At 33.8% G+C, this 25,880-nt stretch overlaps 1 protein-coding gene across 18 annotated transcripts in view; it reads left to right on the plus strand.

Annotated features, from left to right (window-relative positions):
- The window catches only part of ADGRL2 (adhesion G protein-coupled receptor L2), a 224,582-nt gene that overhangs the window by 53,645 nt on the left and 145,057 nt on the right, over positions 1–25,880 (plus strand). For all 18 annotated transcript variants that reach the window (XM_045064782.1, XM_045064769.1, XM_045064775.1 and 15 more), the window contains exon 2: positions 18,601–18,773. In XM_045064782.1, the coding sequence (XP_044920717.1) occupies positions 18,701–18,773 (73 nt within the window). In that variant the 5' untranslated portion in view covers positions 18,601–18,700. The remainder of the gene's footprint in view (positions 1–18,600; positions 18,774–25,880) is intronic.

The following is a 25,880-nucleotide window of genomic DNA, read 5'->3' on the forward strand; positions in this document are numbered from 1 at the left end:
AAGTAGTATTAAGATGCACAGTACTAGAGATTTCTTACTATATAAAAATTTTTTAAGAGTCCAATTAAAATAAAAGTCAAACCCAAATTACCCTTTGAAAAGCCTGATATTTCATAAGTAGGTACATTCTCTCTTTTTTAAAATTTTTATTTATTTATTTGACAGAGATTATAAGTAGGCAGAGAGGCAGTCATAGAGAGGAGGAAGCAGGCTCACTGCTGAGCAGAGAGCCCAATGCGGGGCTCAATCCCAGAACCCTGGGATCATGACCTGAGCTGAAGGCAGAGGCTTTAACCCACTGAGCAACCCAGGCGCCCCAAGTGGGTACATTTTCTTAAAGTCCCTTATGCTTTTGTAGTTCAGAGCAGTCATTCTTGATAATGTTGCATGTGTGTAAGTGACAGATGAGGGCTTGGATTTACTTTAATAATTCACAGTATTTATAATACTTTGGATTTTACTTTCAAGATGTTATTTTTGGTTTCCTGCAGTGCCACAGGGGTTATTATGGCAGCACATGTGGTTTTAAAAATGTGAGAACTCCTACTACTGAGTTCGCCAAAATTGCCAGACCAAAAGTATGCATTTGCTTGAATTGGTCTTAAAGTCTGTGTTTTACAATATTGATTGTATTTTATCCTTTACAAGAACAGTTTTATCTATAAGTGCATTTCATCTAGTTATCCATCAACTTTTGGGCTTTAATTTTATTCATTTTGAGACAACAGCCATTTATTAAGGTCCTGCCTAGAAAAATTTGCTGTGTTAAGGACTGCTCTATAAAAGGCACTTACAATCTTGTGAGAGAAACAGGTAGTTCAACAAATAATTATAATATAAGGCATACTATAGCCACATGTCAAAATGAAGAGTAAAGTCTGCGGGATGTAGGGTGGGGTTAATTCAAAATGAGAAATATGGAAAAAAGAGACTCCATTGAGGTAGACTCGAAGGCAGAAGATGATTTTAGCAGGTTCAGGCTTTTTTTTTTTTTTTTTTTTTGAGAGGTGGACAGGTCAGAGGTAAAGGCACTGGAAAACGAAGAAATATGGTACCTTCAGGAGAATGTGTATGTAGGGTATGAGTCGTACAGAAAATGGAAGGAGATGAAAATGATATGTTAGTTTGGGACCTGATTTTAAAGAGCCTACTCCACTAAAATTAGACTTTACATGTGGGCCATAAAAAGCTGTTAATATTTTTGATTGAGAATGTGTTATATTTTTTAATTGCTAACTCTCAAGATGGTGTAAGCAGTGAACTAGAACAGGGAAATAATGGAGGAAATAGAACTTTAGAAGGTGTGGATGACAGTCCAGGTGCGAAGCAATGCCTATAGATGGGAAAATATTTGTAATGATGGGGTAGAATTTGGTAATTGAATGTGGGGTAGAAAGAGAGCTAGAAATCAAACCCAAGTTCAAAACATCGTTCATTCTTGCCATTAGCTTGCTTGAGAGCAAGGAGAAAGAACGAGTCCATTTTCTTGCCTGGACTTTGAGGGGCATGCATTATGCCTAAATAATACCAGTTGTCGAAAAAAAATTGCTTTAAGTTGATACGCATATTTTAAATGTTATATTTGTGAAAAAATAGTAATTATGCTTCCTTTACAGATGTTCCTAGAAATATTCTTGAGTATGTACCTATATATGTTTTAAATGATACTCAAGTTTCTTCAAGTGCTGATTAAAATGAAAAATTTTATTATGTGGATTTAAGGCTATAAGATGTAGGTTTTTGGTTTATTTGTATTTTGTGTGAGGTTTCTTCTAAGGTAAGCAAGACTTACAAAAGTCAGTTATTAAAATCTGGTTAGAGAGAAATCTTTTATTTTGTGAAAGAATACTTTTGGCTTTGTTGAGGGCCATTTTATTAACATTCTTAACAGCTCTTTCACAAACTAATTTGATATTCTTAGGTTTCCTTAGATGCAAGTCTTGTCCCTTTTTGGAAAGCTTTTGGAATTTCTATGCCCTCAAAGATCATTTTTGGTAATTCATTACAATTTATTGTGGCTTTCTCTTTTTGTTAGCATGAACTTACTTATTTATTCTGTTGGCACCTAGAAAATTTCCTAGCTACATCTTATTCATTATTAAGAACAATGCAATTATTTCCTCAATAGCTTTCCAATTCTTTAGACCCAGTAATAACTTTGGGGTTTTATAGCTGGTTAATTATGGGTGACAAGGCTGAACAACAACCACAAGCCCCTATCAGCACCTACCATCAGTTATTAATTCAGAGTAGGCTCTCAATATGTTTTTGAATAAATAGTTGTCATTTATGATAATAAAGATCACAGTAAACTGGGCTAGAACCTAACCAGTTTCAGATTCCTGTCATAGATGTAAGAATGATAATGGTAGTAATACAAGAGTTAGTACTGATTTCTCAGTGGTGATCTGAACATATTCTTACTTACATATAATAGAGAAAAAAATGTGTGATACACTTATCAGAGTTTAATAGAGCTTCATACATGGAAAGCTCATAGTAAATACTTACTATTATCATTATTGATGTGGATTAAATTTGGTTCCCATATTTGGTTCACAGTGGCTCCTGTTGTTTGGGATCCATTTTCACTCTTTAGATTTATTTTATTTTTTCCCTCATTTTTGTTGGGAGATTCTCTCTTCCTCCTTTTCTAAGTTCTGCTCAGAGTTTTCTGTTTATGTCGGTGTCTTCTTTAGGTGATAAATTAGTGATTGACCTGATTTGCCTTTATCAAAATTGATGTTCTGAGACTGAAAACAAATGTTGATGCCTACCCACCACCTAAAAACATCTGCTTCCACTTTTACTGTGTGATTAAAGAAAAAAAGATGGATAATTTTCCTCATTTTATTATAATCTGATATCTGATTGAATTACCATATGGAAAATATGCAAGTAGGACTCTTTTTTTGTAGTTCTTCCCCCTGACCTACAATCACAGTTTCAAAATCCCTGCCCCCAAATCATCGCAAAGATTAGGATCCTCCCATGTATTAACAGTTTTAAAAGGAAGTCAGTAGAGGCTGCTTGTCAGAACTGTGCCCTGGTATGAAGGCTGACTTCTTTTTTCTCCTGGTTGACCAGTTATGCTGAAGATAGATTTGCATAAGGTAATCAAAAGGAAATAAAGGGAGGTTAACTAAACGTGGGTATTGATATTCTAGTGTGAATTTTAGTTTTTTAATTGTTAAAGGAAACTGTAAGAATAATAGAAATGTTTAAAAAGATATTTTAATGGTCATGAGGTAAAATATATCAAGAAAAATTGTGACAAAGTATTTTAACAAATCCAATACTTTAACAAGTATTTTAACAAAATTGTGACAAAGTATTTTAACAAATCCATCTAGGCATTTAGCAAACCATGAAAAAACAGCATTTAATATCTCATGGAAGTTTCTAGTAAGGGTAGCCTAAATCCGAGGTTTAGAAACATTTTCTGGTATGTAAGGAGCCATTCTTCCTCAATTCCTTTACTCCGTGGGTATCACAGGTGGATAATTTTTATCTTTTAACTGTTAAATGATAGTGTTTTTGGAGGTTGGTCATGGTGGTTGTTACCTTCCAAAATGTGTGTTAGTGACTAACAGTAGATTCTGATTAAAATCTCATTGTGTTCTTGCACTTACAGCAGAAGACTACTATAAATTGCATTATATGAAACTGAATAATAACTATGATTTGATTTAAAGTATTAATAAATTCTAAATTTGCACATTGTAGCTGTAGGGTTTTAAGATTTTAATTTAGTGAAATGCCAGAGCAATTTCTTATATTCAGTTTGATGAGTGTTATGTGAGAAGTGCATCTTCCCAAATTAGGACAGACATATATATATTATACAACTTACAGAGTCTAATTATTAAAACCTGTTAAATTTCATATTTAATATTCAGATATCTTTCTGCAAACAAGCTGCTTAGATTTATTATCAGTGCTTGATTCATATAATTAAAGTTGATTAAATTGCAAATTTTGGTTTGAGGAAGGGTAGAAAGTTAGGATTTGGAAATTGCTGTGGTTTTTCAACAGCCTCAGCAAAACATAATACCAAAAAGAAATAACCTACAATGCCGCATGCTTTATAGGTAATATCAGGTAACTTAATTGCAGAGTAAGGCTGAAGTGTAATTCCCATTGTGAAATGTATTGTCTTTTCATTTAGAGGTGAGGTATAAGCCCTCAAAATGGCATTGAGTTGGAGTGCTAAGGTCAGTCTCGTAATTTTGGGAGAGAAAAGAGGTGTGGATTTTAATTTGTCCATTCTTTGTTCTGAATGGTGATAAAAGTGTGTTGTATCCATGTGTTGCTCTCTCTATTTAAAAGCTTTCACTTTTAAGGGAACTTTTACAATTAAAAAAAAATTATTGATACAGAAATAGCATTTCTCTAAATTCCAAAAGTATTTGGAATTTATTTATTGCTGGGCCAATGTGTAGATGTGAAGCCTACCTTGTCAAAAAGTTTTGCAAGAAAAAAATTTCTTGTATTTTTTGGTGTACTTTGAAAATCAGTGTCTATTTTTTTAGTATACCCAGTCTGTTTTTATTTAAAAGCTTACTTATCAGGCATTTCTAACATAATTTCATGGAGCTTCATACTTCATAATGCTTGAAGTTTTAAATTACTTAAAATATTTAAAATTACAAATTGTTTTCATAGATCTATTAAATTTTCAAGTATTTTATTTTACATAAAGATTTTTTTATTTTAGAAAGCGAGAAAAAGAACAGGGATTTGCGGGGAAGGGCAGGAGGAAGAGGAGAGAGTCTCAAGCAGACTGTCTGCTGAGCACGGAGCCAGACGCAGGGCTTGATCCCAGGACCCTGAGCTGAAACCAAGAGTTAGATGCTTAACTGACTGCACCACATAGGCACCTCAGATTTTCAAGTATTTTAAAGGAAAACTTCCATCAAGAGATTATTTTTCTGTAGTTTGGTTTTGGTTAGAGCTGATGTGTAGGTTTAGTTTCCCCATTAATTGTGACCTTCCTGTTTTGCTTTTATAATTAGGAGGCTCAGTTTATTTGGCTTCTATAAGGGATTAAAATGTTAAAATATTTTATGTCAAACAATGGCAAATTAAGCTTTCTGAAAAATATTCATTTTGTATTTTGTATTTTAAATAAGCTTTCTCAATATTTAATTAAACATTTAATTAAAAATCGTCTTGTAGAGGAAGAAAAATCCTTGAAAAACCCTATTCTAGGAGATTTTCCATTTGTTTCTACTTTTAAAATATTATGTTTCTTTCACACATTAGTTTCTGGGTTCCATTCACTTTTCTTTATTCTTACCACCATTCATGGTCTTTCCTTTGCATCTGTAGTTCAGTTTATTCATTCACAGCTTTCTCCTTTCTTCCCTGTTTTCCTTTCTTTTTGTCAAGAGCATTTGTTATGTGCTATTTGCCAAGCATTAGGCAAGGCTGCCTAGCACTGAGATTATAGATGCGAAAGCCATTGGTTCTGTTTTCAGTTAACTTACAATAATTTGAGATGATATTTTGTGATATAGCAGGTTGTGCTATGGATACAAATGGTAGTGCTCTTTTGTTTGTGCTAACTAAGGTTTAGGGGAAGGAGGGAGTTAGTTTAGTCATGGTCTACACTGAGTATTGGAAAAAGAATAGTCGTGGGCCAGGGGAACAAGTGGCAGAGGGCATTTTGGGAGAAGGAACACCATAAGTGTGCCAGGAAAGGTATAGAGGTGAGGGCAAGCCTCCTTTGGTTCAAAAACTGAATCTCCCTAATTTTTAAAGAGGAAGAACAGGAAATGAATGAATGATGGTCATTCTCAAGCTTAGATGTTAGCTAAAAAAGGAAATCCATTAAAAAATAGTGAGTTCCAGAAGCCTGTTTAATTTATTGTATATTCACTGTTGATCACCAGGATATTATGCTACATATCAGACTCGATTAAAGCGAGGACCACTTTTCTTAATTACATTGAAGTAATTTGTAGTTATTTGTTTCATTTCCTGATCTCCTGTATCCTTGTATTGCTTGTAGTATCAGCCTCAGTGTTTTGAACAAAGTATGTATGTTGGAAAGCAAACCTTCTGGTTTGGTTTGAAGAGACTTTATATTGAAGAAAGATAAATATGAGAAATTTGGACAAAAGAGGTTTTTAAAAATAGTTTAAAAGCTTAATTGAAGGGGGGTCCTAAGATAACCCAAGATCCCCTACCATACAAATGATAAAGATGATGACTATAGGAATTTGTGGAAGGAAAGATTTTTCCACCTTGAGGCAGTCAGGTTGGCTTTATGGTTTAGGTGGTTTTTAAACTTATGAAATCCGTATAAATTTCCTTAGGTGGAAAGGAGGGTGATGCTTTGTATATGGGTATCTTGGTAAAAATCAGTTCCAAGGGCATATTCAGAATTACTGAGCAAATAAATTTGACAGAAGCAGAGCATTTAAGTATTTTTGAAATTAGATCTATTTGGATTCTATTCCTAGTTCTGCTTTTTGCCACTTTTTATTAAACTTTCCATTTACTACTCCTTCAGCCCCCAGTTGTATTTTCCCTGTTAAAATAGAGATACTAGATTTGTTGTGATAATTGAATTACAGCAAGACAATATATGTAACTTAACGGGCAATTTAAAAAAACAGCAGTTCTGCGATCTGCCTTTGTCAATTCAAAACCCCAAGTTTTTTCTTTGTCATATGTATGAAGTGATCTCTGGGATTGGTTCCAGTTTTACACATTTTTATGTTGTTGAGTGAAATTAGGAAGATTACTCCAGTGGAGATTAGCAAGTTGGATGGAGGGTGAAGAATCACCTATGAGGTTTTTACACAAGTTTAGAGAGAAGGTGTTAGGGCCCTGGGAATGAAATCAGTGAGAGGGGATTAAGACATTTCAGAGTCAGCTGTGAGTGAATGTGTGCCACCTTACATTGAAGTACCTTTTATATTTACAGAACATTGGCTTACTGAAATTTATAATGAGTAATGTTACCGAGGGTTTTTGGTTTTAAAAACTATTAGAGACTGAGCTAATTTCATTTGTGTGTGTATATCTGCACATGTACACTCAAATACATTTAGTTAAGTTGGGTTCAAAAAAACCCCGTTACTTCACAGAGAATGCAATTTTTTCTTTTACCATTTCATACTAATGCATTTCTTTGTTGTTATAAGTCACCAATTGAGGGATATATGTATAATTCATACTAAATCAGTATATTGGTCTAGAAGGTTTTTTAGGAGACTAATAATGGAGTAGAGGCTTCTTTAATACATATGACTATATAAAACATTATTAATGTTAACAGATGTTGCACTTTAATCCCCTAGAATGATTGTTTGGTACCAGCAGGAGATTTATTAAGCCTGAATTGTGTGAAATTGTGTGTGCATAAGCTGCTACTTAGATTGTAAAAACGCTATTGAAAACTGTTAAAAAGTTTTAGCTATAATTGGCAGAGAAGTATTAACTGTGCTAAAAGAAGTATGTGTGTATGGTTGGCCCATGCGCCTTAACCTTTTTATCATTTATCTTCTTGTATTAATGTCACTGAATTATTAATTCATGAGCCAGAGTGGAAAGGGTGAAGGCACCATTTAAATGTGTGGCAAATTTATCCTTATCGCTAGAGACATGAAAAAAAGTCATTTTGTGTTATCTGTAGAATGGAAAGGACATTTTAAAATTTCATTTACAGTAATCCACTTCACTTTCAGTAAAACACCTAGATTATTACTACCATAATATAATGCTCTTATTAAAAATTTGTAACCTTTTCCACTCTTTTGTCTTATATATAATATTTGCAGAAAAGTTTAGCCTTCATGTATTTTAATGATACCTATTAATTGTAGCTTAGAAATGTTATTCTTACTCTTATGATATGTCATAGGATGGCTATTCAATTTTAAGATATATTAGATAGCAGAAAATAAAAATATTTATTGTATTAGTAACACTTAAAATATATTTACTGGGGAGAATCTAGATACAGGGAATTGGAAAGCAGTAAAAATGCTTATGTTCCAAAAGAAGTGTGTGTATTCATTGTGACTTAATAATTTTTTGGAATTAAGATTGGTGATTCTGGCCTTGTAGAATTTTTAGCTTTCTAGCAGAAAATCAGCAAATTAGAATTTAGCAGTTTCCTGTTGAATACAATGTGGAACTGGGGTATATCCAGTATTTCATATGGGTGAGTAGCAATGGTGACAGAAATTTCAGGAGTCTGAAGCCACTTTTACCAACAGCTATTTGAAACCATCATGCTAATGGTAGAATACCTCAGGGGTCTTGTCCAAACCTCATTATTTTTCAGTCTTCCATTACTTACTGTTTTGATTGGTTTTACATTCTCTTCTGCCAAACAAAGTAGCAAGATATGTTACTGTGGTAATGTCCTTTATTTTCTTTTCTGGAGTTTCTCCCCAGACAGTGTAAGCTGTACATAATGGCTTTGTTATACACACACAGTGAAACACTCATTTGTTTTGGTCAGTATAACGTTGCTTTGTTTTATTTTTCTTATTCCAGCATGCTTAATTTACCTTTACATTAACATTTAAATTAATTTCTTGAAATAACAGACTAAAATTGGTTTGGTTATGTTGGCAGACATTGATAGTTACTGGTCAATTCATTACTTGACTGAACTGCATTTAGTTATCTTCTTCCTGCCAGTTCATCTACAGCTGGGTTTGGCAAACTGTTGCTGGGTGACTGTTTTTGTGGTAGTTTATTGGCCCACAGCCATGCTCATTCATTATTACGTATTGTCTATGGCAGGTTTCATGCTATAATGGCAGAGACTATAGAGTCCTTAAAGCCTACAATATTTACCATTTGGTCATTTGTAAAAAATGTTTCCTGATACCTGCTCTGTCATATCAGTCTACACAATCCCTTGCTTCTAATCTTTACAAACATAATGGGATACTATTGATAAGTTTTTGCTTATGAGATTTGAAGACTCACTAGTTATCAGTGGTAGTTATTAAGTACAGCCTTTTGCTATTCTTTATATATGGCCTAATAACAATATATTTTGCTCAAAGTTTTCTGAATTGGAGATTTTAAAAAAATTGTTGAAATATTATGAAATACATTAGTTATTTATTAACTAAGAGAGTCTTGGGGCACCTGGGTGGCTCAATCAGTTAAGCCATCTACCTTTCTCAGGTCATGATCTCAGGGTCCTGGGATGGAGTCCTGTGCATTGGGCTTCCTGCTCAGTGGGGAGTCTGCTTCTCCCTGTGCTTCCTGATTACTCTCCCCCCCCCAACTTGTGCTTTCTCTCTCAAATAGATAAATAAAATCTTAAAAAAAAAAAAGAGTGTTAGCAAGTTAATTCAAGCTTCTAGTCAGTTTTTCTCAGCTGTTTAAACCTATATTTTTTATTAAACAACAATTCTTTTATTGCCACTTTAATATTATTTTAAATTTTAATAGAGGCTGTAAAATTATATTTTAAAGTTGCAAATCCCTTTTCTAAAAACCACATACCTCCCCCTACTCCATGATTGAGTAGTTAAGAAGCACTAGCACATACAACCTGATTTCAACTTTTTAATGAACTGGAGTTTTTATTTTGTATGTGTGTGTGTGTGTGTGTGTGTGTGTTTAACAACCATTTAGAATAACCCAGTCCATTACTACTTCTTAATAGTTGGTCCATGATGATTTTTCTTGCCTTCCCATCTAAGTCCTAATGTTTTTTAGAGGAGTCAGCCATACCAACTATACAGAATGTGTTTAACAATAAAGTAAGAGTCTATTCTGTTCTTACACTTAGGCTACAACTTGAATAGTGTTAATTAATTTTCAGAAATAATTGATATATATATTTTTACAATTCAGTAAAATGCTATTGTCTTGAGTTTTACTTGTACACACACATTAAATGGTATGGAACATAGGGTTTGATGGAAAGCAACCCTGGCTAAGGCAAAAAATTTGCTTTTTCTGGAAGAAGTCCCAGATGTCATCTTGCTTTTTGATCATGTGTAGTTTTCCAATGAAGTCAGAGTGTGAAATATGTGAGCTGAGTAACTTAGGTTATTATTATTATGGCTGCCAATGTGATCATGTATAAGTAGGTTTCAAAAAATGTTTTTCTGAAATAGCAACTCCTTTAGATATTTTTAGAATGTGAATTATTAGAATAATTGCTGAGACATATTTTGAGAGATGGGACAAGCCCTTAGTCAAACATATTGCAATAACCCCTAAAATTCTTATCTAAGATTACTTAAAGTGGAATCAGGACCATAAATGTATAATTGGAATAATTGGAAAAATAATGAGATAGTAGATTTATTGTCTATTCCTACACTCATATATAGTTGGTGGACTTTGGGACTACATGTTTGTGAATTGTATCAACTTTCACAGTGGTAGGTTAAGTCTGGATTCCAGAGTTTGCTCCTGATCTCAATTTTGGACTCTTGCTGTCTAGATGATGTTGGTTGATCTAGGTGCACATCTCAGGAGAAACACAGGTCCAGAAAATCCTTTTATTTCTCTTCTCTCTATTTTGGTATGAAATACATTTATTACCATAGATTTTGGGGGAATTATAACAATTATTAACTAATACATAGTTTGGGTCTTAGGTATTTTCTTCAGTTTCTAATTCTCCTTAGAAGATTATTAACTTTTTGAAGGTGGCAACCATATCTTAATCTGTATTATAATTCCTTTTGAACCTAACACAGGACCAACTAATAATATATAAGGTAAAAATAATTAACAAATAAGTAACATTCCTTCCAGTACTCAATTCAGAAATATCTAGAATGTAATCACTAGATATTCATTGACCTAAACTGACGAACATGTAATTATATTGTTAATATAATCTACTTTATTTTAGAAGTGAAAATTGTAAGTTTATATGACACTATATATTGACATAGCTTGCAAATGAGTTGTATCATTTATTGATTACATAAGGCAATGTGCTATACTTCACAAAATTTTCTTCAGCTTCTTACTCTGTATTCATAATAATTTTTCATATTTATTTTTAAGATCATTTGACATACTTTACTCAGATTACCTAATTATCTCTAAGAAACCTCTGATGGTGATATTGATGATCTAATATACAACAGATCCTAGGTCATTATTATTTCATTTAGTGGTTATATATATAGACCAAGAGGGAATCTGAATATTGATTTAGGGAATGACTAGTAACAATGATTTATGAACAAAGGATCCAGTGCAGTAAACCAAACATAAGATTGAATCTCATGAGCAACATTAGATTTTTTTCCTTTTTGTTTGTCTGAACAATGAATGATTAGTCCATAATATTATAGATGTTAATGTGAAAACATTCTTTCCAGGACTGTTAGGATTTATTATTAATTATAAATGTTGGAAATACTTAAGTTTATTATTTGACTTGTAAGCAACTTTACAAGTATTTTGGCTGGTAAGACTTACTAGTTAAGAATAGTTTGTTAATTTAAATAGCACTATAAATGAATGAAATTAAGATAGCTTGACTAGAAATAATAAAAATTAAGTTAACATTTAGCTATCATTACCTAAGGGATGTTAGGTTTACAAATGTAAACATTTTGAAAATCAACTCATTATTCTTTTGGTATTTTTTCATTTTCCCAATCCCAAAATGCCTTTGTTTTACTTCCATTTTTTTATTCTAAAGGGAAAGATGATAAAACATAAAGTAAGTTTATCTGAACTACTTAATTAGTGGCAATAGTGCTTTTAGAACATGGGTTTATATCCTAGCACTGGTATTTACTTACTGTCCTTGAACAGATTATGTGATGAATTTACGGCAAAATATCTATTTCTTCAAGTTGTGAAGATTTCATGAAGTCTTGTGAATAAACTATTTAGACCTAATTGTGTACCAGGCACTTACAACTTTTTTGGGGGAAGGTTTATTTTTGAGCTGGAATGTAATCTCCCAAGAGTAAGGAGTTTTATCTCTTTTGTTCCTTAGTACCTACCACATCATAGGTGCTCAGTAAATATTTGTTGAATGAATAATGTAGTGACTAGCAGAAAGAATGGATTTCTAATTAGCCTTAATTAGAATTCAAGCTCTGCTACTTGCTAGCTGAATAACTTTAATCGAGTTAAACTTTTCCTCTTTGAGGCTCAGATTTCTGATCTTTATAATATTGATCTCATGAAGAATACATATTCTTCATGAATATATGATGTATAATATAGTGTTTTGCCCATAGTAGGCATCCAGGAAATAATTTTAGGCTGTAGTACCCATAATTTGTATTTAACTAAAAAAATTTTCTAAGAATTCTGGACTATTAAAAAGTTATGAGGAAATAGAATGTCTTAAAGTTGGAGAGGACTGCCATTTAAAAATACCTTTCCCAGGGTGCCTGGGTGGCTCAGTGGTCGGGTGTCTGCCTGTGGCTGGGCTCATGGTCCAGGGACTGAGCCCTGCATGGGGCTTCCTGCTCAGTTGGGAGCCTGCATCTCCCCCTGTTGGTGCTCTCTGTCTGTCAAATTAATAAATAAAATTAAAAAAGAATAAAGATAAAAATACCTTTCCCTTTCCCCCAAATGGGGAAAAAACTAACTTCTTGTGTAAGTGGATTATAATTTAATAATAAATACAAAATATCTTCAACAAACAGATTTAACGATTTTTTTTTTTTTTGGTAGAAGAGTTGAGGAAGGCATCAACTTTTTATGATATAGGTGATATTTTGAACTGGGCATGTAACTTCTTTTTTGTTTGTTTGTTTTTTTCTTTTGAGACTTAATTTGCAAGTTTATGTTCAGTCATAAAATGTCCCCTACATTGATTTGAAAATGACAGTAACTTGTTTTTATTATTTCAACTGGAAGGATTTTAATGAAGAGAATGGCAGACTGCCCTACATTGTGCCTCCAGTGTCCACAGCTACAAGGCTCTTTTGCATGCTCAGCATGGCTGGTAGATGTTATAGCAGATTGCTGATGTAATTTTCTCGGAGCATTCTTGAGCTCTTCCCCTCTCTGCTCTGAGACCTAGAAGAATTTATTCCCTCGCAGTGCAGAAGTTTCAGTAAAGGGTAAGACCAGTAATGAATGTTAAGGGGACTTAGGCATAAATAGTTTAATTAAAGTACTCTGGACTTGATACCAGTGTCCACAGAAATGAAATGGAGAAAGAGGGTGGCAACTTGTGGTTTGCCATGTGGTTTTCAAATCTCTATCAGCATTCCCAGCCTCATACTATCTTTGTGAAAGGAAAGAAAATAAACTGAAACACAAAAGAACGTTGAATGTCTGGAGCTAAAATAAGCTCACTGATTACCAATAGCAAGGGTTTTCTTAGACAACTTACTGAAAGAAAACTCTCAAGAGTATCAGTGTTTTCTATGATGTTAACAAGAAGGGGGAGTTCTGGCCTGTCAAGCCGACACATAAGATATTTCTGGAAAGTGAACATCCCGAATGAGATTTAGATTGAAATTAAACTAATTTATTTTTCATTTTCTAAGACTTTGCTTGGGGGCATAATGGGGTTAGTATTATCCATTTTTGTTGTTTGTATGGGCAAAATATAGAATAGCAGCTCTCTTTTGCTAGTAAGTTCCATTTCATAATTATAATTTTATAGTGCAAATAAGATTAGAAAGACTGATTTTGTACATAGCTTCTTTGGCTTTCATTTAGTGCTGACATACATTTAGGGCATAGAATAAGCATTGATGTTTCCTTTTACACAGCATTAGTGTATATAATAGCAAGGATGGGTGACTTTGATAGGTCTCATACTTAGATGGTGCTTTTCTTTCCCTGTTCTCATGCTTTTAGTTATTTTTGGGTTTATCATCTAGTGGTCTTAGTACCTCAGTGTCTGTAAGTAGAAGTCAAAGACAAAGCTTTGTATATGAATCTTTATGTTGGCTTTACTCCTAATAGAATATCAGCCTTAGTTAAGCTGTGATAGAAAACCTTAAATTATCTTTTCCTTTTATTAATTTGAAGCATGGTCTAGTGTGCCTCTTTCATTGATACTTAAAAACAAGCAGGTGGTGTTTTTTGGTTTTTTGTTTTTTTTTTTTGGGTTTTTTGTTTTGTTTTGTTTTCTATTTTTGCTGAACAGGCATGTTGCATATGAGGTTAAATGTGATTTCCTGGTAATGTAACATAAACACCTGAATGCTAAAACTGGTTAGTAATACTTTCCTAATTTTACTGACAGTTTAAAGCATGGGATGTTTTATGCAACTGATAAATATAAGCAGGTTACTGTTTGAAGGACTACACCTGACTGTACATTGTAAGTAGTGTATAAAACATCGAGGGGTATAAGCAGTCCTGAGGTGTATTCCTGGAAGTCATTTTTCAGCTTTGGAAGATTTAGTAGTAAGGATGCATTAATTCACTTTCTACATGACAGTGTCGTAAGCTGTGTAGAGCTAAAAAAAAAATCTTGACTGAGGTTTGGTAGAACTAAGACTAGGATAAAATTGTTTTTATCCTTGTTTTAGCTTGGGTGGTTCAGTGGGTTAAAGCCTCTGCCTTCGGCCCAGGTCATGATCTCAGGGTGTTGGGATCCAGCCCCACATCGGGCTCTCTGCTCAGCGGGGAGCCTGCTTCCTTCTCTCTCTCTCTGCCTGCCTCTCTGCCTACTTGTGATCTCTGTCAAATAAATAAATAAAATCTTTTAAAAAAATTGTTTGAATTTTATCTTCTTATTTGAAGGATAAAAACAAGGTTGTGCATTAGAAGTGGGTTGGGATTTTAAAAACCATGGTCATTTATAGTTTAAGTAGAAGTGTTTCTGATTTTATTAAGAAATGAAACTTAGCATTAAGAGGAGTTTGATCTGTCTCCTGTGCCTTTATAGTCACAGTTCTTTCCTCACCAAAGTTTTTGGAAAGAGGTTTTCCAAAATTTAAGGACAAACTGGTTATTGGTATGGAGAGTTACTTAATCTTTTCTGTTCATTGAAAGGAAATTTAATAGCTTCTTTTCTGATCTCTTCCTTGTTTTTGTTTTGCATTATGAGAAGATTTTGCTGAGCTTCATTTTGCAGGTAAAATGTTTGGAGGAGTCTGTTAGCTAGCTACATTTATGCCTGGAAGTGTCCTTTGGCTCCATTTTGGTTAGGAGCAATGTTTTCCTAAGATTAGTTTCACCCTGTTTGATTATTTATTCATTCTGTCTTTAACTGATTGTGGTTTGTTAAGTATTTCAGTTTTCATTGACGTTTTTAAATGGAAGGTTGTTCTTCATTTGGATCACAGCGATAAAATCTTTGGACTTTAGTTTTCAAAATTGCATTTAAAGCTTGAATCTTCATAAATAGTTCTGTTTGATTTAAAGATGATTGGTTGTAGATTGTAGGGTGAGAAAAATAAATTTGATATTCTTTTTACTTATTGCACAGATGGACGTAAGCTTTATTTGCATAAAGAAAACCATGATTTTATTACATTCCAGAACTTGTTTCTTTTTGTTAGAAATAATCATCTATACTAAGTGTCATAATTGACTACGGTGTAATTTTAAAATTGTGTTTCACATTCTCAAACCTTAAAATTGTGCTTCACATTAAGATCCTTAAGAATACACTTAAATTTTTAGTATAGTTAGAATCAGCTCATGAAATATCTGCCTTGGCCAACGACCACAAAAGAGGTCTTGGTTGTGTGGTTTCCTCCTCATTTTCCCTTTACTAACAGAGGTTTTCCTATCTTGGCAGCTGTTTCCTACAAAGCAGTCATCAGTCTCTGATTTCTTCCTTCCCTTTCTCCCCACAAACAAGGACTCTTTCAAATAACAGATGACCGAAGACAGACTAAACTTGGATTGCTTTAAGAATGTAGAAATGTGTTCAAGAGTTGTGTGCATGTGGGCAGGCAGCCTGTATTCATGTCATTGAAATGAAAATACTCCTTACAAGCAGAACTTGGACTTGCTCAAATCAGGAGCAGTCCAGAGGCTGATTTAATTTCATGTGTACTAATTAATGTGCCTCATCCATAACATTAAAATTATTCTGATTGCTTGGTCAGATCTTTGAACAACATAGGGGATATAAGAAGTTGTTTCTTGGGGCGCTTGGGTGGCTCAGTCATTAAGTGTCTGCCTTCTGCTCAGGTCATGATCCCAGGGGTGCTGGGATCAAGCTCCGAATAGGGCTCCCTGCTGGGTGGGAAGCCTGCTTCTGCCTCCTCTATTCCTCCTGCTTGTGCTGTGCTCTCTCTCTGGCTGCGTCTGTCTCTGTCAAATGAATAAATAAAATCTTTTTTTTAAAAAGTTGTTTCTTGATTAGCCTTTTCAGTCTGACAGGTCATGAAATTATTGGACTTCTCTTTATGCTTTATATAAAATACCTCGCAGTTTTAAGGCAAGTACTTGACCACAGCGCTCATAAACTACAGGTTCGTTTGCGTTTTGTCTTTTGAATGGTCTTTGGGAGTTCAGTGTGAAAAAAGAATAGAGCTTGCCCATTTTACGAGGTTTTTGTGCCATGTTTCCCCATCAGATTAATTTTTGATATATCGTTTTTTGAATATTTTTGGTATTCAGGAGAGGAAGTTTGCTCTTTTTGTCTTATTTCTCTGGGCACAGAATCATCTGAAATGTTCTCAGAACTGGGTAATAACATTTCTGACTTCTTTCATCATGATACCTAGATGTCTTCAGTAGTTTCAGAGACAGCTAAAATTGGGCTGTTCTGGGTCATGGAGGGATGTATAGGGAAGCAGTTTCATCTCTGAAACTATAGGCATGCTTAAACAAACTGCGTATTATGGAAATATCTTGCTAGTTTCATCTGTGATTTTTATGGATCTTTATATTTAAACACCGGATAATAGCTTCAGATTAATTTTTTATATTCTTTTCGGTGTGGTTGTTGGTGAAGCAAGATAGCGACTTTGTAGGGTTATAAGTGTTCCAAACCATTTAGAATCTCACTGCTTTTCCATTGAAGTTACATCATAGTCAACTGATAATAGAATATAGTGAACTAATAATAGGATATAGTAAACTACTAATAGACTCACATGATATATGAAGCATGTAGCAAATGCAGAATAGCTCAGATAATGTGAAAGAACTACAGGGTTATCTAGGAACTTTTTCCTAAAAGTTTTTATGCTTTTGTGTCAAGATCTAAATTATATGAGTTCCTTTTTATAGATACAGCTTCAGAATGGGAGATATTCCCCTAACTCCCCCATTTTAAGAAACTCTTTATCTGTAGCAGATTAAGGGTAGATTGAGAGAACTTGGTAGGAGTATTATTTAGAAGAAAATTTCAGAAGTTGGTATGAAGAAACTTAAGATATCCCCTTAAGATTTTATTTATTTATTTGACAGAGAGAGATCACAAGTAGACAGAGAGGCAGACAGAGAGAGAGAGAGAGAGAGAGAGAGGGAAGCAGGCTCCCCACCGAGCAGAGAGCCCGATGCGGGACTCGATCCCAGGACCCTGAGATCATGACCCGAGCCAAAGGCAGCGGCCCAACCCATTGAGCCACCCAGACGCCTGAGAATTGTCTGCATTTATGTGTATTGTAGGGCTAGTATTTACTCTGATTCCTCACGTTAACCTAGGAAGAAGTGAAACACTTCAGTACAACCCAGGTAATAACCTGGTCTTATGTCCTAGGAACTGAGAATTCTGATTAAGTCATGCTTCTGAAGGTTTTGTAGCCTCTCCAGTTGAAGAACTGGATTCTTAAGGGCTAGTCAGAATTAGATTTGGCTCCAGGTTTTATATTCTTTACTCTTCTCCAAGTTTTTAGAAAAATAGTGTTACAACCTTGGAAAAGCAGTCATCATAGTCTTGGGGTTTTATTTGGGTCTAGGAGATGGACCTGCTCAAGGATACAGGTTTAATCTTACTAAGTTATACTTTGCTATAAAAAAACCCCAATATATGAAAATCTGAAACTTTAAAATGAAATAGTTAAGAGACCCTTTATTAAATTTCTCTGTCTATGAATAACCGTAATAATAGCAATTTGATATATGGTGTTTAAGAATGTGATTTTTTAGAATGTCATTATTATATAAATTATGTGCACCCGTGTGTCAAAAATTTTACATCCTTGTATAGAAAAATAAACTGCTTAATTTATCTCTAATCTGTCCTGCAAGATAACAGGATAAAATAGTTGATAATATTACTGTTAACATCACTAGAAACAAACAAAAAAATTACAGGTATTAATAAATTTTTAAATTCTATATATAATATATATTACATATATGTATTTAACCTATACTAAGGCTAGTAATTTGATTAAAAGACTGATGTGTGGCATAGAGAGATGTATTGTTCTCTAATGACTTCCTAAGCTTTTCAAAGAAAAAAATCGTTAGGGATTTATATTGCTGTTCTACGAATTCATATGTCATGGTTATCTATAAATGTTTTTCGAGCTTTGATTGTTTTCTTTATATTCTTTTAAGGCTCAGATATCCAGTATGTAGGAGCAGCTACCATATTGGATATAGAGTCAAAATACATACTGTTTTAAAATAAAATTTTATACTTAGGAGATGGATTGAGGCAGGGAAGGAGAGAGAGACTTATTATTTTTGCATTTCTTTTGTGACGTAACAGGACCATGAGAGTAAATGATGGATTTGTTTGTTTTTCAGATATGAGGATCAATGATGCAGACTGCTGGGTTCGATGAAGCTGGGCATTTATAACTAGATTCATTAAGGAATACAAAGAAAATATTTAAAGGGATCAATAATGGTGTCTTCTGGTTGCAGAATGCGAAGTCTGTGGTTTGTCATTATAATCAGCTTCTTACCGAATATAGAAGGTAAGATGCAATTTAAATTTTATTTTTAAAATCTGGGTGAACTTGGTTTAAACTGTGCAGTATTCTCTATACAGAAGTGGCTAGAATGAGTTTTATTTTAAAAAGTAGCTGTTAAGAAGATTTCCCGACTGTCAAATTCTTTTTTTGGTGGTTGATTTATTTTCATTACACACAATTATTGTAGTGAAGAAAGTGCTAGAAATCTGAATTTATGTTTCACATAAATTTGTAAAATATTATTGTTAATATCCTGAGAGAAGTAAATGAAAACTTTGCTTTGGTAAATATTTTACACTTAGTGACTAAATTTATTCCAGTAAAATCAAAATTATTTCATGTCAGTGTTTTTACTTCTTTAGTTTCCTTGCTTCTTAAGTGGAGTCATAGTTTAGTTCTAAAACTGCTAAATAAACTTTTTTCATATCTTCTGGAAAATATATATATATTTTTAATTTGTAGTGCTTCCTTTTGAATGTCATTTATATCGTTTTGAAGATGGACATGACTTTTAAAGAAATAAATACTTTTGAGGCTTAGTGAAATAATAGAAACCATCATTTATCAATTACTATGTGATTTTTTTAGTATCTTATTTCTTTAGTTTTACATATTATTTCCATGTGAAAATAACACCCTTTCAGGTGCTTTTTATAGAGCAGGTCAGAAGTTAATATGGAGCTAAGATATGTTAATTTTATAGCTACTTGATAGTGGTAGTTATGTATTCAGCGTGAAACTATATTAATCTTGTAAAATCTGTGGAGAATACAAAATCTCTGAGAAACACATGGATTTTTATTTGTCCCAATTAAATATTCTTGAAGAAAATACTTTAGAATTTTAAAATTGATTTTATATGTATTTTTAAGTGACCCTATTTATACCTAGTAACAAAATGATAGGTGGAGGTTAGAGGCAGCTCTCTACTAAGAGAAGCTTATTATTCCAGTATCTTTGTAATAAGCTTCAGTGTTAACATTTTATTTTGCTGAAAGAATTTTATTTGAATTGCTGTCCCAAAATTATATTTCATCATAATCTTCTTACCTTCCCAGTCCCCTCCTTTCAGTATTGACATAACTTAATAATTCAAGTAAATGACAAATTTAGGAATATTTTTAAAATAAATTCTGTATTTAGAAAGTAAATAATGTTCACTTGGATTTAAGTCAAGCTTGAAAGTTACAAATGGGTTAATATTCTGTTTTTAGAAGATAATGCTCTTCGCATCAGAACTGAAAGATATATCAAATCTAACAGTAAAATGCAGCATGTCTGAATGAATAGTACCATAATTATAAAGAACAAGCAGAAACAGAGTTTAAGAATATGAATCTCTGGGTTGGATTGTTCAGAAAATCTTGTGTATAGTCTATAATTTTGCATCTGTTTTTTTTGGGGGGGGTGGAAACTAACTGAATTCCTGCTGTTATGTTTGAATGTTTTTATACATTTAAAAAAGATTCCAGGTGTGGACCAATGGCTCATTAGTCCACATAATGAAAAAATTTCCAATCAAGATAGAGACCACTTTGCTGGCACAATAGCTTAACTCAGCGGGGGGGGGGGCTAGCAAACAGAGACTTTTTTCATGAGATACTGCAGTTTTATTTCTAGTGTCACCTATCAGGTCAGGATTCATATCGCTGTTAAGAGAAATTTCATTTTTGGCGCATCAGGCCAGGGGGTGTTGCTTTTGAAGCAGTTCCCTCCTACGGGTAAAAAGAACCTGGGAGGAATCCACACTGCTGGCTGTGAGAGTAGACACAGTTAATGCACACTGTTAGAATACTGATCCAGCATCACGTGGTTTTGTCTTAGTAAAGTTTTACATGACATGATCGTCTTTTATTGCCAGAAAGCAGATAATGTTCTGTGAACACCTATAGAGAAAACCAATCAAAGTTAGGTGTGAGAACACAGGAAAGGAGTTATAAATTTAACCATTCAGCCCATTAAGTTTCTTCAGAGCCCTTGCATGATGGTTACCTTTTCAAATCTCACAGAGATGAGCACTTTTTGTATTAGTTTCTGGATTCTTACAGTTATGACTTAGATAAAGTTTCCTAGGTGGTTTCTTCCTTTCTCATTTACTGAGTGACTAAACTGAGCCAGGTGCTAGGATTCTGAAATGCACAAGGCACAGTTTCTGCTTCTTGAGGAGTTCACAGTCCTGTGCAGGGGCAGAAACCTCAGGTACTTACTGCTGCCAAGCAGGCGAAGTTAACTTCAGGGCAGCAGGCCAGTGAAGGTCTGCAGTAGGCAGGGAAATGCTTGCCAGAGGACCCATGATTGCCATGCCAGAATTTAGCCTGGTTTTGCCAATCTTCTGACTTTTATGTGGAAATCAAATGTGGATTTTAAATAGTAGTAGCTAATTAAGATCAAAATAGAACAAGTGTATATTATATTTAGTGATGGACTTGCCTTTTTCAGAGCTTTTATTTTTCCTCCTCTTTGCAGTAGTGTTTCACTTTAGTATATTATTTTAAAATAGGCCAAACATAATTTTAGAGTTATTTTACATCTATACTTGTGAGAGGTAAATTTCCACATTTGTAAGGACTTACCTGTTTTATGTTCAGGTGAATATTATAAATATGTCATGTTTTGGGTACACAGTAAAGAACAAACTACGAAACAGTTTTTTTACGTTTTTAACCACAGTAAAATCTAATTACATAAAGATTTAATTGTTAGAATTAGCTTCTCTCCCTTTATCTCTAACTTTGTCATCTAATATTGAACAATCAAGTCTCACTCCTTAAATTTACTTGTTTTTGCAAAATAAGAACAATGTTTTATTTATTCTTAGTCTCTTTTCCCCTGTGTATTTTGGAAAGTTGTTTAGAATTTCCAAATAAAAATGATTATGAAAGATCAGACTTTCAAAATACTTTGTAAGTTTTTCTTCGAATTGATTTTATTCCTACAGAACTAATCTCAAGCCCTTCAAAAATCAGTTTTGTTGAGAAACTGGTGTGCTTTGATTTTTTTGGCCAATTTTTATAAGCAGAATAACCACTGTGGTATCATGTATCAGTAAGTAAGAAAGTAAATTGAATTTTTGTGTCCTAGAGAATTAAATTATGCTATATAATGGAGCCCTGGCAAGCATAAGTCAGACATGTGAAGGCTTGCTCAAGTGACAAGTTACAAATAATAGCAGTTCTTCAGCAAAGTCGGTTTTAAAATGGGTTTCAGGTTGACTTCTTTATGCAGTGAGTATTTAATTAGATTTCATTAGTCAAAATTTTAATTAGTTCAAATTACATTATTGTTTATCCATATTTCCAAAAAAAAATGTTATGTCCAAATAAATGCCAGCTATGCAAGATACAGCTTTACCTTTTAGTTTTATATACATCCAGAAGTTTTAAGAATATCGGTGTAGAAAGTGTCTTAACCAATTTTAAATGTACTTCTAAATTCTCTAAGCATATTTTACAATAACTTTTGTATTAATGATGTTTGGCTGTAGGGTCTTTTTGCTAGTTGAGTGACAGAAAAAAGTAGATCTAGGCATTAAGTATGAGTTAAAAAACTGTTTTAGTCATATAAATATTTCCTTCAGACTGGTCCATAATTTGGAAGGAGTAGTAGCATTTTTTTTTTTAAGACTTTATTTACTTATTTGACAGAGAGAGATCACAAGTAGGCAGAGAGGCAGGCAGATGCTGAGCAGAGAGCCCAATGTGGGCCTCAATCCCAAGACCCTGACCTGAGCCGAAGGCAGTGGCTTAACCCACTGAGCCACCCAGGCGCCCCAGGAGTAGTAGCTTTTTATCCAAGGTTAAACTTAAGGATTACAATAATTCAGACCTGTCTGTATTCATTTCTTTTATTTACATACACATATAAGAAAATGTGTAAAATATATATTCATACACACACGATGTCAGCATCACAGGGCAGCAGTTGTTTTTGTTTTTATTTCATCAGTGTGTCCAAGTGCCTAGAACAATGCCTGGCTTATAGTAAGTACTCATTTTATATCCATCACATAAAAAACCCGAAATTTTTGAGAGGTTAATAAACAGTTGTAATACCAGGGTAGTAAGTGCCATGATGATGATACTCATTGGGATGAAGGGGAGGAGGTGGCTGGATATATATCAGTAAAGGCTTTCAGCTGAGGTGATCATGATACTTGAGCTGACTCAGTATGAGTTGACCAAGCTATGTAAAGGCAGTGGTGAGCATGGGGATGGAGACAAAAAAGTCAAAAGACAGAACAGCATGGTGTGGAATAAAACACTGTAGTGATTCTTAGAGCATCAGAATTGCCTAGAAGGCTTAGGATGGGGCCTAAGCATTGTATTTCTGACAGATTTGAGGGATAACACTGATGTCCCTCAGCATTACACTTGACCATTATAGTATTGTATGTGTGTGAGTAGTTGAGCTGAGGTGTAGAGATGAGGTGTAGAGATGATGGATATGGATATAACGTTACTTTTTTGAAAGGGTTTTTGAAAAGAAATTGTGATTTAATTCACTGTGATCCCAGAATAGTAACCAGTTGATTACTAGGAGTTACTATCTGTATCTTTTCATATGGTGTTTTACTCCTCTGATCACGCTTCTTGGTCATAATTTTAGGCTCTAAAATGGGATTTCCCCCCCTCTTTCTTGACAATGTATTGAGAAGGAAAAAAAAAAAAGGAAAACTTGGCTCCAGATTATAAAAAACAGGACATATTTTCTGTTAAGGGAAATTGTTACATTTTCAGAGCTCCTAAACCCTTGCTTCAATTTGTCTCTTCATTGTGATAACCTTGTTCTTTTTCTTGTTGGGAATAACTATATGGCCATTGCTGTGAAAATGCTGAATTGACTTACTGTAGGGACTTTATATTTCCCAGTCTAGCAAAATTGACTACTTTTGTTCATTTCAGTATATTTTTGATTAGTTGAAAGCTAGCAAGTAAATTTTCAGCAAGGTATTTGGAGATTTGGCCGTATGACTCCTATTAAACTTAATGGGAGTCACAACTCTCATTAAATTAATAGGAATCGTACAGCGTATCTATGTTGGCTGCATAGCAAATGTAACCTTATTTTTTAAATTCACAAATTATGTAAATTAACACTGGTTTAAAACAATACATTTTTTAAAATAATGATTTTATTTATATGTTTAGTGCAGATCAATGTGATTTAACTCCTTGAGAAAGTACCCAACTATATTGCTCTTAGGACATTTTATTGTATTATATGAGTGTAATGTAATTTGATTGCAGCAGCTTTCCTCTGTATAGGTAGAGATGTAATTCAGTTTTAAACATATAAATATTAATGCCATTTACAAATTATATAATGTTGCTTCTTATCTTGTAAAAATCCAAATGCATTATTATATTACTACCAAGATTTAAGAATAAGGTTTATTTGTTCAGAATATGACTCAAAATTGAAAAAAATTAAGATTAAACTTACTGGGAGACACGAGCATCTTTTAAAAAGTTAGTTTAGAATATACATTTCTCATCTTATGTACCAATATTCAGTGTCAAAATATGCCATATTTCATATATTGGAGATTGAATTCCAGTGTTTGATTTCCCACTTTCTGCCCATCCTCTACCCTATTTCATGCTCTTTTATCCTCTTCCCATGTTAGAAAAGGTTTGTTTAGCCACACTCTATGTTGATTCACAGGTAGGGCTGTTGCTGGTGGAAAAGTGTTATAAATCAGTGTGTCACACACAACAGCCGCCCAGCAGACCTCAATAACAGTGTATTGTGTGGCTGTTCAATTTTTACAAGCCTCCGTTTTCTGACAGAAAAGATTGCATTAAATGCTAAATAAATAAATCTGTTGTTATGAAACAATACTTGGCTAAAAGTAAAGAGGTTATGAACTTGTCCATATCAGAGTAAATATTTGAAGTATTGATTTTACATCCATATTGGGAATTTATCACAGTTGTTATATTTTTTTGAAAGAACAGTGTTATTAAAGGTAGCTTAATTAAAAGCATAGGAAGCATGTAACGCATCTTAATTTTGCCAAACAGTAATTGTGTTAATTACTCCTTACTGAGTAATTTCAGTTTTGATGAATCTTTTGTTTCATTTTCTGAATTAATATAGCTTTTCACTTTTTTATATGTTATATACTTAGGTTATGGTATTAAAGAATACGATAATACAAATGACTGAGCACTTCAGAGTATTAATGTAGAACTGGTATGTCTCCAAGAACCGATTTATCTGCCGCATTACTAAGGGAGTGTTTTACTGAAACATATGCTTGGTACCCTATGGTACTCTTTATTTTCTTTTCACCTCTTGCATGACAGAGAATGACATATGACAGCCGTGCGGTCTACATGTATTAGACATCAATGTGGATTAGTGAATATCTCATGACATCTTTCAACCCTATTCTTGAACTCCTTTTGTCAACTTGACAGAAGTGATTTCAGGAGAATACCTAGCGCCGGCCCTGGGATCTCTTGGCTAAAATGTAAGGCTGAGAAGGGAATTCCATATCAGAGCTTCAGGAAGCAAAAACAACATTTATAATCCCTCCTTATCAGCATGGGACTCTACTGAGTTTGACTTTTATGTCTGCCATTATTCTTGTTTGAAGGGCTTTTTTTTTTCCCTGAAAGTACTTTTTCCCCCTTCTGATTTTGAATGTAATACATTCTCATGAGAAAAGATAAAAAATTAGGAAGTTGAAATAAAATGTTCATAATTGTAGGACTTTGACATAACCATGGCATATTTCTTTTTCTTTTTCTTTCACAACATACCTGATTTTTTTTTTTAATTTATTTATTTATTTGAGAAACATCTCAAACGCCTACACACGCACAAGAGAGAGAGAAAGGGAGAATGAGCCGGGGAAGGAGAGGGCAGAGGGAGAGGGAGAAGCCGGCTTCCAGTTGAGCAGGGAGCCTGATGTGGGGCTTGGTCCCAGAACCCTGGGATTATGGCCTCAGCCCAAGGCAGATGGCTTAACCGATTGAGCCCCCAGGTGCCCCACCAACTTGCTTGATATTACAGCTAAAACAAAATTATGATGTGTGAAGCAAAATTAGGTTTTTCATTTCCATATACTTTTATATTCTGATTTTTCATTTATATTATCATAAC

Source organism: Mustela putorius, unplaced genomic scaffold, assembly GCF_011764305.1.
Source record: "Mustela putorius furo isolate JIRA1106 unplaced genomic scaffold, ASM1176430v1.1 tig00003853_pilon_pilon_pilon, whole genome shotgun sequence".
NCBI classification, from domain to species: Eukaryota; Metazoa; Chordata; class Mammalia; order Carnivora; family Mustelidae; genus Mustela; species Mustela putorius.